This window comes from Chrysemys picta, chromosome 1 (assembly GCF_011386835.1).
Source record: "Chrysemys picta bellii isolate R12L10 chromosome 1, ASM1138683v2, whole genome shotgun sequence".
Taxonomy (NCBI): Eukaryota; Metazoa; Chordata; order Testudines; family Emydidae; genus Chrysemys; species Chrysemys picta.
Window position 1 is genome coordinate 198037764 of NC_088791.1, and position 12527 is coordinate 198050290.

Consider the following 12527-nt stretch of genomic DNA (forward strand, 5'->3'; position numbering starts at 1 on the left):
CAAGCCGGGGGGTGGGTGGGTGCGGGGGTGCTGCAGCACCCCAAGTTCCAACACCTATGCACGGCACAATAATATGGAATCATGGATCTCCAGTGCTGTTACACCTGCTAAGCTTTCTTTTATTAATACACTTTGCCCGCAGCAGCAGTAATGGGAAGAGGCAAGGAACTTGCTTTTCTTTGCTGCCCAGACATTGACCACCAAGTCCAGGGTCAAGGAGCAGAGGGAAGTGGAAAGCTTCCTCTGTGCATCCCGCTAGTGCTGCACCTAGAGGGTGCAATGCTGCTGGGGGGCACCCTTCACACGGGATGGCACTGTCCCCCACCCCCTGCCCTGCACGCAGCCAGTGCTGGAGTCAGAGCAGGAAGGGACCAGGCTGGGGGGGAGGGGTAGAGGAGGGGATGTGAAGTGCGCAGTTGCGCGCGCGTGGGGCGGGGCGGGGCGGGGCGGGGCGGAGCAGCGCCCCGCCCGGACAGAGGCAGGAAAACAAGAGCACGTTTCCCTGCAAGAGGCCAGCCCCGCCCCTGCCCCTGATCAGCCAATCCGGGGGGAGGGGGCGGGACTAGCTGCCGGTGTGGGGCTGAGGCAGCGCAGCCCGTGCGAGCATCGCGATTCGCAGCGCGCTACCTTCTCCCGCTGCCCCGAACGCCTCCGCGGCACATGGCCTGTCTGATGGCAGCGCTCTCGGTGGGCACCGCTTTGGTAAGGAGATGCGCCCCTGTTGCGTGGCCCTGGACCCGGTCCGAGCGGGGCAGCCCGGCGGCAGCAGCGCGCTGCAGCCTGGGGCCCGCGGCTCCGCTGCCTTGGGACAGCCTCCCCCGGTGCAGGGCGGTTCTGCTGGTGTGCGAGGGGCTGGCACCGCTGGGGGAGGCGGTGGGATGTGGAGAGTCAGGCTGAGAGATCCCGGTGGAGCACAGCTCCCCAGCTTCGCCCTAGCCCGGCAGAGCCTTTCACCCACCGGCAGGGTCGGAGCTGGGGGGTGAGCTTCACCACTAGTGCCCCGCTGCTCGTCCCTCCAGCCGGCCCGTATTTCAAAACAGACACGCTGACAGAGAGGAAATCTCCCCCACTGACACACGCCGCCCGATTGCTCCTGGACAGCCCAGGAGGAGAGGGCAGCGTCCCCCGCCTAAACGGCGCGGTGAGCCAGGATAATCCCCAGGCGGTGAGTTCCAGAGGTGCATTCCAGCAGGTGTCCTTAGGGCTGGGGGCAACAGTGCGTGCCTTGGGGAGGGAGTGAGGATGGCCATCGGACTTCTCCAAAAGTGTCCCAGGTCAGCAAAAAACCCAGGTCGATGGCTTCCAGTGTGTAGTAAGCGTTGCTGAGATGCCTTCCTTGTGTGTGAGCCTGGCTGCGATGAGTTAATAGCTCGATAACCGTTTTGTCTGTGTGCCGTGAGAGAGAGGATCTAGAGGAGGACACCTGATTTTTATGCAGACATAAACGAATGCCATGGCTTGGTAATTTAATTGTCTGTGCTTTCTAAGCAACTGGAGTGGCTGGTTAACCTTGGTCTTTGATTGTGTAAAAAAAATCATGTAAAGAATTTATCTCAAGTTCTGGGGGTTGTTCTTGTGACATAGTTATTGCCATTTCACAGGGTATAGGCTGGCTAGAAGTAGGCAGGATGCAGTGGTTTTTCATTTATAGCATCACGGATTTGAAGTCAGGGACACACTGCAGGGTTTGACCGATAGTTACCTCTTGCCTTGAGCTCATCTAAAGGGGGGGCTTAGCCAATCTTCTGAGCATGCTCTGTCCTGCACAACTGCATCCTATGATTTCAAAACAAATTTACTGAGGAACATACAAGCTCTCTAGCTCATTATCTAATGGGTTTTGTGTATGTCTGGTTGAATTTAACAAAACGGAGATATTTGGAGAGAAGTTGGTTGGTAGAAGATAGAGGCATTTCACAGTGCGAGACATGTAGGTCAGTTTTACTGCATTGGATGGAAATGTGTTTATTGTTTTGCCTGTTGTGAAACAGAAGCAATTAAAAACCTCAACAGAGAAATTGGAAAATAAAACCATAGGAAACTGGTTGAAGGTGCAGGCAGAGACTTTGTCTGTTACACAAAAACACATTAATTGAAACATACATCAGTTTAAAACAGTGGTTTTCAAACTTTTTTCTGGCTACCCAGTTGAAGAAAATTATTGATGCCCGTGACCCAACGGAGTTGGGGATGAGGGGTTTGGGGTGTGGAAGGGGCTCAAGGCTGGGGCAGAGGGTTGGGGTGCAGGAAGAGCTCTGGGTTTGGGGGAACTCATGGCTGGCTGGGGCATGGGGTTGGGGTGCAGGAAGGGGTCAGGGCTCTGGGGTGGGGCCAGTGATGAGGGGCTTAGGGTGCAGAAAGGGGCTCCGGGTTTGAGGGGGGGGCTCAGGGCTGGGGCGGGGGGGGGGGTTATCTCTGGTGGCTCCTGGTCAGCGGTGCAGCCAGGGTGCAGAGGCAGACTTCCTGCCTGTCCTGGCACCGCAGACTGTGCTGCGCACCGGAAGCGGCCAGCAGCAGGACTGGCTCCTAGGTGGAAGCACGCAAGAGGCTCCACAGGCAACGCCCTCCCACCCCCCAGCTCCCATTGGCCAGTTCCCGGCCAATGGCAGTGTGGAGCCAGTGCTCAGTGCGGGGACAGGGCGTGGAGCCCTGCCCCCCCCGCCTAGGAGCCAGACCTGCTGCTGGCCACTTCCGACACCATGCTGCACCCCGGAACAGGAAGGGACTAGCCTACCTTAGCCGGGCAACACTGCCGACGGGACTTTTAGTGGCCCGGTTAGTGGTGCTGACCAGAGTAGCCACAACCCAGTGCCTTACATTTCTGACCCAGTACTGGGTCGCGACCCACAGTTTGAGAACCACTGGTTTAAAAGACACTATTGTAAATAAGTATCATTATAAAAATAGCTTGCTTGCTTTTATCAACAGATATGCAAATATATTTGTATTGTTTAGTAACAGTCCTTTTGTTAAAGAAAACAAAAACATAAATGTAGGACTTGAATCTGTGTCCATTGGCATCAACAAGATCAGGATCACTATCTCTTGGACAGGGCAAATGTTTCGGCCACTTACTTCACTGTAGGTTACAATTCTGCAAATCCTTACTCAAAGAGTGGCCCTTGCTCGCAGCAAGTCGTCCCTGCAAGATAGAATTATAGAAATCTAGGGCTGGAAGAGATCTTAAGAAGTCATCAAATCCAGCCCTCTGCTCGGAGGAAGGAACAAGTAAACCTCCTAGACCATCTCTGTCCAACCTGTTTGTGGAAATCCCCTCACGGAACTTATTAGGTTCCCCTTCAGTCTTCTTTTCTCAAGACTAAACAGTTTTTTTAAACCTTTCATCATATGTTCCTCAGGTTAACAAATTTAGTTCTGCTCATAGGTGCCAACTTCCTTTGTTCCCCGAGGGGTGCTCGACTCCTGCCCTGCCTCTTCTCGCCCTTGCTTCGCCCCCACTCCATCCCTTCTCCCAAGCCCCCACCCCTGACCTGCCTCTTCCCACTCTGTTCCACCCCCTCCTCCACCTCTTCCTGCTCCCACTCCTTTCCCTCCGTCCCCAGCACCTCCTGCATGCGGCCAAACAGCTGATCACGACGGGCGGGAGACACTGGGGGCGAAGGGGAGGTGCTGATCAACGAGGCCGCTGGTGAGGGGAAGGCGCTGGGGGTGGGAGGAGAGGGAGGTGCTGATCTGTGGGGCTGCCAGTGGGACTGTTTTTTCGGTGTCTAGGGTTCTGTTAGATCCTCTTTCGCATTATCCTGTTCATATTACATGCATTACTGTCAAAGAAATTTGGTAGGCATTGCTGGATTCCTGACCAGTTTAGTTACTTATGAGCATGTATAAAACACCTTCTCCCCTCCCCGCCAGGAAATTTGGTAATCTGAGCTGACTTTTACCTCCAGTATTATGGATCATGTGTTTGCTACATTGAATGTGAAGTCTTCAAGAAGGAAAAAAAGTGACTGGTGCTAGTGGAACAGTCTCGTGCGTGCTTTGCATGGCAGCATACGTGCTTGCTAGATTTTGGGAAACGGCCCCTTTTCATTGCTGACCCCTACTCCCTTATGCACCTGCCTATACACAGGCCACAGGACTCAAACCACTGAGTTTCACCTTTCAATACTACTGTTCTGGATTAATATATTCTTAAGAATTATTAGAACAAACAAAGAAGTTTGATGAAATTTGTTGCCAATGAAGAGTTTCTGAAAAGTTTTCTTGTTTCCTATTCCTATTTTCTAGAACGTCAGCAATTCTTCTTCTGCTATGGCTGAGCCAAAGTCAGTGTGTGTTTCAGTGGATGAGGTGGTCTCAAGTGGCACAGATAACCAAGATGCTCGGTTGTTGAATGGACACTTAAAAAAGGTGGACAACGCTCTAACAGAAGCCCATCGTTTCTCCTACCTACCCCGAAGACCAGCAGTGAACATTGAGTTTAAGGAACTGTCATATTCTATCCAGGAAGGACCATGGTGGAGGAAGAAGGGTGAGGAAAACTAATGTTTTTAGAAGAAATATAAGGAGAAAAGGTTTTTACATTCTCATGTGGCCTGTGGTGGTAAATGGAGGTAGTGTGTTGTATACAGGAAAGCAAAGGCAATGAGTGGGGCCATCAAAGTACATTCCGTGTTTGTTTTTCTGGGGCATTCTCACAGCCACTTATTGCAATGACTCTTGATGTTTTCTCTGGTTCAAAATAAATCTGTTTAAGTATGCAAATAAATAGCTTAAATATAAAGTGATGTGTTTAACCAAGACTAAAGTGACTATTTTGTCTCTCCTTAACATGGGAGAGCAGAAGGTAGGATGGGCACAAGGAGCGTTCCTCACCGCTGTCCCTCTTTATCCTGCTCAAGGAACAAGCACAATAGGACTCCCTGCTTTCGAGGCAGTGCTCCTTGCTGGTACCTTTGGGGATGAAGATTGCCTCAGAGTGTGCTGAGAGGACCTTCCTCACCTTCAGGTGCTAGGCAGATGCACTGGGAAGTGGGGCCTATGCCATTCAATGAGACACTGCAGCCAGGGCCGGATTTCCAATTAGGCATGTGCCTAGAGGCATCGGCGTTCTAGGAGTTCCTAAAAGTTAAGTGGGTTAAAAAGTGTCATTTTTTTACAGAAAATACGAAGGTCAGCTGTAGGCAGAGGGGACGCTGAAGATGCCATACCTACGGGTACGTAAAGTGTAAATCCGGCCCTGACTGCAGCATAGATGCTATCCTTGTGTACTGGAGAGCTGGGGGTGGGACTGTACATTCTGAAGCACAGTCCCTCCCGGAGTTCCTCATGGGGTGGTACAGTTCAGAACTGCTGTCAGCTCCAGCCAGTGCCTAAATGGCACAATCTGAGCCTAACAAACCAGTTCTAGTCACTGAGGGAGTTTGACTGAAACAGTAGAAATAAAGACTATGATTAAAATTCATTCTGGCTAAACTATTAACCCTGTATGATCCCTTGGCACTTATTATTCAGATGACAAAGAATTTATTCTTGGACAGAGTTCTAAATTCAATTTAGATCTCATGAGCCAAGTAAATACAGTATTACAGGGTTGCCAAATCTGCCTAGTCTACAACCTCATATGTTTCTATCCTATGTATAGGACAAAAGAGAAGGCGTTTACTGGCAAATGGTTAGGTTTTGAACTCTTTCCGAGGAGTGAGTGTTTCAGCGGTATAGTAGCACACAAAGTTGAGGGCAGAATGCGTCTCTCAAAATGTGTTGTTTGAAAATCTAGCCCATAATATGTAAAATGTCAGCTCATCCATGTCTCTTGGCTGTTTTATCATTCTTTTTACATCCTAACAATGTATAAGGAGAGAGAACCCATGTGGTTGGTCATTCTTGATAGGGCCAGATCCTGAGAGATGCTGAGCACCTTCTAGTGACTTAAATGGTGTACTCAGCACCTGAGGTTTTTGGCAGAAGTACTGTGAGGTAAATTGTGAACAAAGTGTTGGTCCCACCCCATGTGCAGCTAGTGGGCCCTGATCCTAGAAAGGAATCTGCCCACATGGAGTGCCATTGAAGTCAAATAATGAATCCTACTGAAGTCATTGGGAAACTAAGTGGATATAAGGGCCTGCCTGCATGTCTGCTTTTGCTAGATCATGGCCCATGTTTGTAAGCCTATTGGCCAGCTGGTGTATCTCATTGTAGTAGTAGTTCCTCATTTCAATCTCCCACTGAAGTAGTTGTAAAATATGACTCTGAAGTATCCCAGAACATATTTATATCCACTGCAGCTACAGCAGTGGTTTATTTTATCTGCTATGCCTCCATTATTATTCCCCCACTTCAAGACCTTAACTCCAAGTCTAAAAACATGAGCTCAAAGACAGGTGTATTTCTATTTCTGTCTAATAAATTGTGCTCCACAAACAGATTGTGGGTTAGTTGTCCAGAACACTTCAAAGGTGATGAGTAAAACAGGGGGTAAAATCCTGGTCCCAGTGAAGTTAATGGCAAAACTCCCATTAACTTCAATGGGGCCAGGATTTCACCCTTAGTTCTAATATATATAATGGTTTACATATTCAAAGCAATGTATACATATTTGGTAATTAGTCGTTACCATGCTTCCATGAGGTAGGTAAATATTCTCATCTCCATTTTGTGGATGCAGAAAAACTGTCATAATGGGCCCGACTCTCCTTTGCCTTGCACATTGTTGGTCTTTTGCACTTACGAAATACGGGCATAAAATGCTGCCCATCAGAATAGTAACATTTTCCATCCACTTTGCACTCACTTTGCAAAGGGCTACACAAGATGCAAGGCAGAGGAGAATGAGGTGCATTGCATTTTCTAGTGAAGGTCTCTTTTCTTCATAAGATTAGTGGTCTCTTTGAAGGGGCAAGTAGGATGTATAATATTCCCAGTAGCAGACATTTCTGGAAGAAAATACACCCAAGAGAAAATATTGACTCTTTAAGGAGAACTTCACATACTTAAATGCAGTCATTACATTTCCACAAGGAATTGTTTCCTGTAGAGTAAATTGGTATGGTGGTGTGCTTTGGTAGGGTATATCTATTCATCGGAAATAACAAATGTGCTGTTGAGCCATACCAGAGACAAAGGTTAGTGAAATTTTATATGACACTTCTTGTTCTCAATTTAAATCTACCTGTCTTTGGGTGTGTATCCGCTGGCTTAAACATTCTTCTTAACATTGTTTTATAAAATGCGTTGTCAGATAAACAGAATTCCCAGGCACCATCACGCCAACCTGGCTAATGTACCAAGTTTTAATAATCTAGAAATGTCTGGGGTGAAGAAACATCATCACGTAAACTCTGATCCTGCAAACCCCTATGTCTGTGAGTAGGCCCTGCCCCACTATTCACATGAATACAGTTATTCACATGCATAGGTGTTTGCAGGATCAGGGTTCTAATGTATCTCATTTCCCCTCCCCCCCCCCCCCCCCCCAAAATCATTACTTCTCCTTTTCTCCCCACTTACCACAGAAGGTATTTTTGAAAGCTATTTAATGTATTTAGTAGAGCTACATGGGAGACAACAATTCCAGCAAGTTTTGAGGTTTCAAATTTTGTTTTGTTCCTCACTGGAATGAAAACAAGATCTTTCAAAGATTTTTCACAAAATGGAATTGAGTTGAAATGTCCCTTTTCAGATCCAAAACCTGAGCTTTTTGATTCAGTTTCTCTCTCTCTCTCTCTGGTCAGAAATGAACAGAGTGCCCAAAAAACCCTCCCGGATGAAAATTTTGACAAAACCGATACTTCCCTATGAAACATTTTGGCTTTGACAAAATGGCATATTTCAATTAAATTTAATTTACAGTAGAACCTCAGAGTTACAAACACCTTGGGAATGGAGGTTGTTCGTAACTCTGAAACGTTCGTAACTCTGAACAAAACGTTATGGTTGTTCTTTCGAAAGTTTACAACTGAACATTGACTTAATACAGCTCTGAAACTTTACTTTGCAGAAGAAAAATGCTGCTTTCCCTTTATTTTTTAGTAGTTTACGTTTAACACAGTACTTTTTTGTCTGTGCTGCTACCTGATTGCATACTTCAAATGAGGGGTGTGGTTGACTGGTCAGTTCGTAACTCTGGTGTTCATAACTCAGAGGTTCTATTGTGGTTGAAAATGTTCCAACGACCACTTGTATTTAGCTTTTAATAGCAATGACTATTTCAGGGCAGGACATTTCATGGAGATTAAAAGGATGCTGTCTACTTGAATTCTTTTCAATTTAAAAAAAATCATTTTTCTAATTGAACCCTGATGTTTACTTTTAAAAATGCCTAAAATTTTTAAATGATTTTCTGTTCCCCTTCTGAGGTTTAAGAACACCTTTTGGGTAAACCAACAGCATCGTTACCAAACGTGCTCAGGCTTTTGCCTCTGCTTCTTCCCTTACTGAGCACTTGCTTGCTTCCTGGCAATTCAGTTTCAGTTCTGCAGCTGCTGTTACTGGTATGCATTCGTTGCTGGCCCTAGGGAAGAACAGTGCATGACAGTGATGTCATCACACTGGTGTGTGAAACAGAGGGTTAGTGTCTCTGTGCACCTCTGTGCAGGGCAGCTACAAGGGGCCATTTGCTAGTCCCTAATCCTGATGTTGGGCTTGCACTTGCTTTTTCCCTGACATATCTTAGAGCAGCCTCAGAACTGCTCTAAATTATGCCAGCTGCCAGTGGGTCTCAAGGTCCATTAGACTTGCTTGGGATCACCAGAGCACAGAGGCCTTCAAGCCACACCACAAGCTAAAAACACTAGGGAATAGAAAATCAAAAACTGAACAGTCTAACTCAGGGGTCGGCAATGTTCAGCACACGACTCGCCAGGGTAAGCACCCTAGCGGGCCGGGCCAGTTTATTTACCTGCTGACGCGGCAGGTTCGGCCGATGGCGGCCCCCACTCGCCGCGGTTCGCCGTCCCGGGCCAATGGGGGCGGCGGGAAGCGGCGCGGGCCGAGGGATGTGCTGGCCGCGGCTTCCCGCCGCCCCCATTGGCCCAAGACGGCGAACCACGGCGAGTGGGGGCTGCAATCGGCCGAACCTGCCGCGTCAGCAGGTAAATAAACTGGCCCGGCCCGCTAGGGTGCTTACCCTGGCGAGCCGCGTGCCGAACGTTGCCGACCCCTGGTTTAACTGGTCTCAAATGAAGACACTGACCAAAAAACTGCTTCTTTGTTTGAGGTCTGTGGTTTCTTTGCTGGGGTTTCTGCAAAATAGAACTAACTCTGTGCAATAAAATAAACAGAGTTTACGTACATTTTAAAAATAAATTATGTGAGAAAATACCCTGAGTCTGTGTTACCAATTTCTCCTCTGTTGAGAAACTAATGCACTGCAAAGCCCCATAAGCTACAGCTTGGCAAAAAGGCAACAATGAACTCCACGCATAGCTAGCTATGCTGGTTGGGATTCCTCATGCTGAAGAGATCTTTTGCTGGCAAGATATGTTGGGTTTAAATCTGCTTTTACACGAGAATAATGCAAAGTAACTTACCTGCAGCAAAAAATCAGGTCTAGGAAGTGCAGATGACTAATTAAAAAAAACAAACCGTGAAACTAACTAAACTGCTGTCAAATGCACAAACTGAAAAAAAAATAGAAAATAATCTCTTTGAATTCTAGTCAGCCTTAGGTGTTACTTGTAGCAGCAACATGTTTTTAGATGTCAATGAGATTTTTCAAATTGATGGTGTTCATTTAATAGCTAGCTCAGAAAATTTGTTGCAGTTTACCTAGATTTATCTTTCTGCCTGGTTTTAATGAGAGAAACAGTTAACGTTCAGTGAATGCTCAAATATGAGAGAATATAGTTTCCTTGCAAAGAAAAATCTATGCAAACAGGTTGTATAGGAGTTGAAAGTCTTAAAAAAAACATCCGAAGAAGTGGGCTGTAGTCCACGAAAGCTTATGCTCTAATAAATTTGTTAGTCTCTAAGGTGCCACAAGTACTCCTGTTCTTCTTTTTTCTTAAAAAAACAACAACCAACCAACCAAAACAGTAAGGTAAAAGTTAGATTAAGATCCAAACCTACAAAAGCAGTGGCATTTTGTGATAATGCTGCCATTGTGTTCTATGTTCAGCCACATTGTTCAGACAGTGAAACCCATATTGCATGTAACATCATATACTTTTTATAAGATCCAGTGAGAACTACAGCTCTGCATTACTTGCCATTAACAGGTAAATTAAATACACCATGGCTGCCTTTAAGTCAGGATGTTTCTTGTATTGATCTGTGTCCCAGCTTTAACATCTCTTTAATATATGTATTAATTTTCATTTTCCTTTTTTCGTTTGGCTAAATGTCTGTAGAGGGACTCACTTTCATTTACAAAGAATTACATGACAAATGCTGCTTGTCGCAAGAGACTCGTTGAAATGAGTGGAATGCACCATTAAGAAATCCATCATGAGATAGTCTGGGGGTGACCTTGGGCCAGATTCATCCCTGATGTAACTCCCTTGAAGTCAGTGAAATTATGCTGGGAATGAATTTGGCACACAAATACTTAATCAAGCAAATGGTACCTCGGACCCGTCCATGTCAATGGGCATTTTCATTAGCACAGGAGTTTGGAAAAAGGTGTAGGGTAAGATTTTTCAAAAGCACCTTTATGACTTGGGAGTCCCACTGACTTTCAGTGTGGTTTAGTCAATCACTAAATCGCGTTGGCACTTTTGAAAATTTTGCCCGTAAGGTTTATAGAGAAAAGTCTCTGATTTTCACAATGAAATAGCTGTTCGGTTTTGAATGATATAGATTGTGGAGTGAGTTAGTTCAGCTCTGGAGGCTGCAGGGATCAAATCCTGATTACTCTTCTCCACCAGTGAAAATGAGTTTCATGGTTTGAATCTGGCCGCTGCTTGGGCACATCACAAAACTATTATGCAGTTAAGTGGGACTCAGAGTCTGCTTAGCTGAGGTCCAGGACTGGTGTAGAGGTGTTGCCATATTTTGGAATGGAGGTGAGTTGGCAGAACTGGAGGAGGGAAACTTGTACAGTACATGCACACACTATGATTTGTTCAGTCCCATGCTGGTTGTCCCTCATTTACCTTTTAAGGAAAAATCCCTCTGCCATGTCAAATATATTTTCTCAATATAACAAAAGCCTAATCCACAAAGTTTGAGGACTATCTGTAGGCAAAATTTTGATTTTTTTTTTTTAACATGCAACTCCTTGTTTTGACTAGCATTTGAACAAAAATAAGGTATGAAATAAATTTCCACCCTGAACTCTGATACCTCAATCTAGATTTAAAAAAGAAAAAGAAAAACCCAGGTTAACCAATTTAAAGAGGGAAGATTGATATTGGGGCTAATAGACTTTTATACTAAGTTTCAGTCTAGTGCTTTCTGAAATTAAATTTTTCTACCTATAAATCAGGGTTTCCAACAGAGATGTCAACTCTTCTGCTGTCATGCCCCTCTCATTAAAAGCACCATGAAGAGAAGATTAGTTTACCTTAATAAAACACATGTATCTAGGATCAGATTATGGCTAGCCCCATGCAGTAAAGGGGATTGTCACAGGGTATGCACACCCCATCCCCTTTTAGGGCAGGTCAGGGTTGTGATACTACCATGGTTACAGTCTACCCACCTATCCGTAGGCTGAGAACAGCACGACCCAGTGGCTGGAGTCAGTATGGCTGCCCTAGGAGTCAGGGCTGTATGGCCTAATAGAATAAGGGGCCGTCACACAGTGCGGGTGACGGCCGGGGAAGAGGAACCCAGGCCCTCCCTGCTCCACCAAGTCCCGGCCCAGGGCCCTGTCAGCCGCAAGAGAGGTCACCACCCAATCAGCAGGGATCCTACTGCAACATGCTGATTTTCCTCAGGTTGGAGATACCACTCATATTGCCTCCCTGGGCCACTTACTACCATGTCTCCTGAAGCCAGGGTCCATACATTGGTCTTCGAGGGTCTCTGAGCCCCTCAGTGTAGGTATCTCCCTGGGATTCTGACTGGTTGGCCAGCCACAGGCACCAGGTCTCTGTTCTGGTCCATGGGATCTCTAGTTCCTGCAGTCAAGTGCTGAAGCAGCTCCTGGGCGGGAGCCTCTACCAAGCATCCCTCCTTCCTCGGTGGTCAGCCTAGAATGAGCTGGCTTTTAAATTGAGGCAGCAGTTGAAGCATGCCCTGCACAGTTTGAGGGGCGGGTCTTCTGCCACCCATAGGGTTAGGTTAATCCCATTCTTTCTTGGCTAGTGTGGGGTATGTACACCCCGTCACAGGGATGAAAATGCTATTTTGCCCTCTCACCCTTAACACATGCATCCTTACTTTATTTACAGTATTTGGTTTTATATATGCACTAAAGATGGACACCATCTACACTTTAAGGCACCTTTGACATAACTTAAAATCCCATGGAAATATTGTTCCAACATAAGTCCAGGATATCCTCAGAGGAGATAGTGATAATTTGCTTCTCAGAAATCCCAAATAACTCAGGTTTTACTTTTTCTAGTACTTGTCAGTATTCATGGTTAATTAGGCAACCTTTTAGTTGGAAATTTATTTTC

At 46.3% G+C, this 12527-nt stretch overlaps 1 protein-coding gene across 3 annotated transcripts in view; it reads left to right on the plus strand.

Moving 5' to 3' along the window:
* The first annotated feature begins 521 nt into the window (after positions 1–521).
* ABCG1 (ATP binding cassette subfamily G member 1) overlaps positions 522–12527 on the plus strand; it is an 86106-nt gene continuing 74100 nt past the window's right edge. Inside the window, exons 1-3 of one of the 3 annotated variants that reach the window (XM_065577828.1) lie at positions 609–702; positions 4249–4492; positions 5123–5177. Coding sequence is in view for 2 of the 3 variants with exons in the window: in XM_005304472.3 (XP_005304529.1) it covers positions 661–702; positions 4249–4492 (286 nt within the window). In the remaining variant the exon portion in view is untranslated. Of the gene's footprint in view, positions 703–732; positions 1166–4248; positions 4493–5122; positions 5178–12527 lie in introns of those variants that run through there. The other 2 variants (XM_005304472.3, XM_008179852.4) reach the window with 2 other exon arrangements.